The sequence below is a fragment of the Trachymyrmex cornetzi genome, unplaced genomic scaffold (assembly GCF_001594075.2).
Source record: "Trachymyrmex cornetzi isolate Tcor2-1 unplaced genomic scaffold, Tcor1.1 scaffold938, whole genome shotgun sequence".
Lineage (NCBI taxonomy): Eukaryota > Metazoa > Arthropoda > Insecta > Hymenoptera > Formicidae > Trachymyrmex > Trachymyrmex cornetzi.
Window position 1 is genome coordinate 202,152 of NW_017300287.1, and position 4,726 is coordinate 206,877.

At 46.2% G+C, this 4,726-nt stretch overlaps 1 protein-coding gene across 1 annotated transcript; it reads left to right on the plus strand.

The window, feature by feature from the left end:
- The first annotated feature begins 2,963 nt into the window (after positions 1 to 2,963).
- On the plus strand, positions 2,964 to 4,649 carry LOC108769726 (uncharacterized). Its single transcript, XM_018520868.1, has 3 exons — positions 2,964 to 3,220; positions 3,338 to 4,132; positions 4,196 to 4,649. Exons 1-3 carry the CDS (start codon positions 2,964 to 2,966, stop codon positions 4,647 to 4,649), a joined length of 1,506 nt encoding a protein of 501 aa, XP_018376370.1.
- The last annotated feature ends 77 nt before the right edge of the window (positions 4,650 to 4,726 follow it).

Below are 4,726 nucleotides of genomic sequence, written 5' to 3' on the forward strand. Positions count from 1 at the left end.
GTACATATATAATATATATTAGTAATTCAAGATTGAATTATTTAAAAGCAACGAAGATCCAGCTTCGACCGTAATAGGCATTTTAAATTTCTAGTATTGATTGTGTTTCTTACATATACGGTCTAAAATAAAGACAAAAAAATATAGTCCACGAGAGAGTTTTCGCTATGGCGGAACAGGTTAATGCATTACGTAGACGCCGCGGTGTCTCGAAGTTCAAGCTGATGAAGTTGACAACGACAATTGAGAGCATGTGACAAGCGGAAGATGTGAGTAGAGAGCAAATTGAAGAATGTATCGCAACGTTAGATCGAATACGTGTAGAATTCGAGAAGCTGCACGAGGAAATCATCGACGCAATGGATGAAGAAGTGCTGGTCACAGACTCTACGGAAGAGGCATACTTCGTGGAACGATACTTCGAATTAAAGGTGAGTCTGAATAAAATGTTGCGGGACGTCACAATGGGACAGGAGACACATTCTTCGACGAGTAACGAAATGATCTCGTAGGTATTGCAACAGCAGTTCAATTTAATTCGTCAAATCAGCCAACAATCGAATATGTCGCCAACACCGAGCAACGACGCCATTACAAGGTTGATAGAAACACAGACAGAGCTACTGTCACAACTCACGGCCACCGAGGCCGCAGCAAGTCGCTTCGGGTGTCTAATTGCCAGTTCTAAAGCTGCCATTTTTCGACGGGCGCATAGAGGATTGGAAACGATTCGCGGACACATTCCGGTCGCTCATACACAATAATGGCGAATTGAAGCCCGTGCAGAAGTTCCAATATTTCGTCATATCACTCACGGACAACGCAGCAAAGATCATCGAATCCATCGAGTTAACGGAGGACAATTATCTAATAGCTTGGGACTTATTGCAAAGACAATACGACGATTCACGAGCAATAAAGAAAAGGCACATTGAGTGTCTCTTTTCAATGCCGTCAATCAAGAAGGAGTCCGCCATCGCCATTCGAGGATTATACAAAGAAGCACTTACGAGTTTCGAGGGCATTGGACTATGCCTACAGATGCATGGGATGAACTCATCATCCACATGATGGAAATGAAGTTGGACGCCGTGACATTGCGCGCCTGGAAACAAGAAGGTAATGTAGAATCGCGAACGTTGAGTAATTTTGTTGATTATTTGCAGAAACGTTGCTTAATGCTAGAGCGCCTAGAAGCGAGAACGAAGGAAGGGACCGGTCACGTTAACGATGGGTCTGACAAGCAGCGATCAAAAAATCGAAGCCAAAAACATGCCAAAGCGACAAACCCACGTCATTGGCAGCATCAACCGCTAATGGAAAATGCTTCTTATGCAGTGGAGAACATTTCGTGTACTGTAAAAAATTCATGCCATGCCAGTCGATGAGCGCATCAAGAAAGTTCGTCGACTGAGACTTTGTCTCAATTGTTTACGCTCTAACCACTATGTTAAGTCATGCAAAATGGGATCTTGTCGTGAGTGCTCATGCAAACACAACATGCTGTGCTACCTATCAACCGATTTGAAGGAGGACAGCAAGGAAGCTGAACCAGCCTCCAATACTCATAACCAGAGTGCCTGCCAGGCAGCACTGAGCGTCAGTGCATTTGTCGGCGAGCGCGTCTGTGAAACGTCGCGTGATAATGGCAATAGCTAGGATGCATGCGCTTCATCCCAATGGTTCTAGCGTTTCGTATACTATTAGATAGCTCGAGCGAGGCGCACCTGATTACACGCGCGGCGTGCAATAGAATCGGCATCAAACGAAATCATGCGACAGAAATTGTTACCGGGATAAATGAAAGCGAGACGCAGATCCAACAAGTATGCGATGTTGTTTTACAGTCGAGTTATTCGAATTTCCGTATCAATATACATTGTCTTATTGTTCCAAAGATAACCGAGGATTTGCCACCGATTAAAATGTCTCGCGAAACATTGCAAGTTCCGTCGAATTTAAAATTAGCAGATCGCGAGTTTGATAAACCCGATACCATCGACATATTACGAGGAGCAGAATATTTCTACGAATTGTTAGAAACGGGAAAAATAGAGCTAGGTGTAGATCGCCCGGTTGTATAAAACACGAAGCTTGGGTGGATCATTGCTGGGCCGCTTGCAGTATCATCAAAGCCGAGTGTCACAGGCACTGATAAGATCGCGTCACTCTGCTGTTCCGTACAGCAGTGCGAATATATTAATAAGTCTCTCGAACGATTCTGGATGGTTGAGCAGGGCAGTCTAGAGACGATCACGATTCGGTCCGAAGCTGAGCGATGATGCGAGGAATTGTTCGATAGAACTACTAAACGCGATGATAGCGGTAGAAAAATAGTTCGTCTGCCAATCATCGATGGCGCGGAACCATTAGGCGAGTCGCGGGATATCGCCGAGAAACGATTAAGACAACTGGAGCGTAAATTCAAGGGCAATGTTTCATTACATGAGCAGTATGCGACCTTCATACGCGAATACGAAGAGCTAGATCACATGTCGCGAGTCGTCGATGGGGAGCACGAAACTGATTCGTCGATAGTATATTTGCCTCATCACGGCATCGTGAAGGAAGACAGTACAATAACTAAGTTGCGCGTAGTTTTCGATGCGTCGATCAAAACAATCTCCGGTAAATCACTCAACGACATATTGATGGTCGGCCCAACCATTCAAAAGAGTCTGCTCGAAATAATGATTCGATTCCGCATACGATTGCACTGACCGGAGATATTAGGCAATTGTATCGTCAGATAGTCGTCGATCCGCAAGACTGCAATTATCAGAGAATTTTATTGAGATTCTTTCCAGATGAACTGATCAAACACCGTCTAGATTAAACACCGTCACGTACGGAGAATCGAGCTCATCTTACTTAGCTACTAAGTGTATAAACTCGAGGAGTTAAGGAAACGCGAGTACCCGGACGCTTCTAGAGTTTTGCGTGAGGAAATCTATGTGGACATCATGACCGGCGCCCAAGATGTTGCGAGAGCAAGTGTACTACAAGGCCAAATCGTGGAGTTGCTAAAATCCGGAGGCTTTCAAACGCACAAGTGGAATTCGAATCTTGCGGAAATTCTAGTTCGGATACCTAAGGGCAAAGGCGAGATCGTTGCAATCGACAACAAGGACACAGTCAAGACTCTCGGTCTAGAGTGGAATCCAAGCGAAGATAGATTCCAGTTTGCAGTACGCGAATTCAATGCGGTGACTACTAAGCGGCAAATGTTCTCCGCAATCAGCAAATTTTTCGATCCACTAGGATTAATAGGACCAGTTCTCACTCGAGCAAAATTATTCATGCAAAAGACTTAGAAAATTGATTGCGACTGGGACAGCCGGCTTCCCGACGAATTGCTTAACAGATGGAGGCATTTTAGAGACGAACTAGTGGCTCTGGGAATGCAGCGAATCCTACGATGCGTCGTTACCTGTGATAATGGTCGGCGCTTGACTCTGCATGGATTTTGCGATGCATCCGAACGCGCCTATGGCGCTTGTGTATATGTGCAAGCTGAAAACGCCCAAGGAGAAATCAGTTCGCGACTGCTTTGCTCAAAGTCATGCATAGCCCCGATGAAGACGATATCCTTGCCTCGCTTGGAATTGTGCGGCGCCGTCCTGTTGGCACGATTACTTGTCACCACTCGGTCGGCCATTCGAGTGCCGATTGAAGATGTACGAGCATGGTCCGACTCGGAAATCGTTTTATATTGGATCAAGGGCAACTCATCGCGTTGGAAACCGTTTGTGTGTAACAGGGTGACTGAAATTACCGAGAACCTGCCAGCAAGATATTGGAGTCACGTGAGCGGCAAGGAGAATCCGACTGATGTGATATCACGCGTCACCAGCCCGAGTCAACTCGAAAACTTAAGGTTATGGTGGGCGGGACCACCATGGCTGTTCACAGGAGAGATTACCTTTGACGGCGATCGCGAAACAGATCCTTCGATGGAGAATCATGAAGTAATTGTGACAGAAAGACGCAAGAAAACCCGAACATGTCAGGTTATTGTTCAAGGACAGCCGTGTATTCAAATGCAACTAGAAAATATCTGTTCTTTAACCAAAATCGAGCGCGTACTGCAAGATTTGTGTCAAACGCAAGAAGAAAGGCCTCCGAACGGACAGTAGGTCTGTTGTCAATTACCGAGATACGAGTAGCATACCGTAGTCTCCTCTAACACGTACAGTCCAAGCACTTCCATGACTCAATTTCTGAACATAGGGCCATCGAACAAGCTTGCATCGTTGGCTCCCTTTCTTGACGAATACGATTTGCTTCGAGTGGGCGGTCGTCTGCAGCGCACCAATTGGAACTTTGAGCGGAAACATCCAATTCTACTGCCGTCGGATGATCGATTCACCAAGCTCTTGTTCGAGAGAGAGCACGTGCGATTACTTCACGCAAACCAACAGTCGCTGTTGAACACCATTAGAGAACGTTACTGGCCACTCAAGGCGAAATCTTTGGCCCGCTTAGTGTGTCGAAACTGCGTGCGTTGCTTTCGAGTCGAACCAAGGACATCAACGCAACTCATGGGCGAGCTGCTCAGCAGCCGAGTACAACCAAGTCACTGTTTCCGCATCACCGGAGTGGATTTCGCCAGACCGATCATCACGTTGGTGAACAAGAGGCGTGACTGAGAGACAAACAAGTCTTATCTGGAGACACTGGTAGTGTCTCGGCGCTAAGCCAAGCGCAGCGACACTGCCGTGGATAC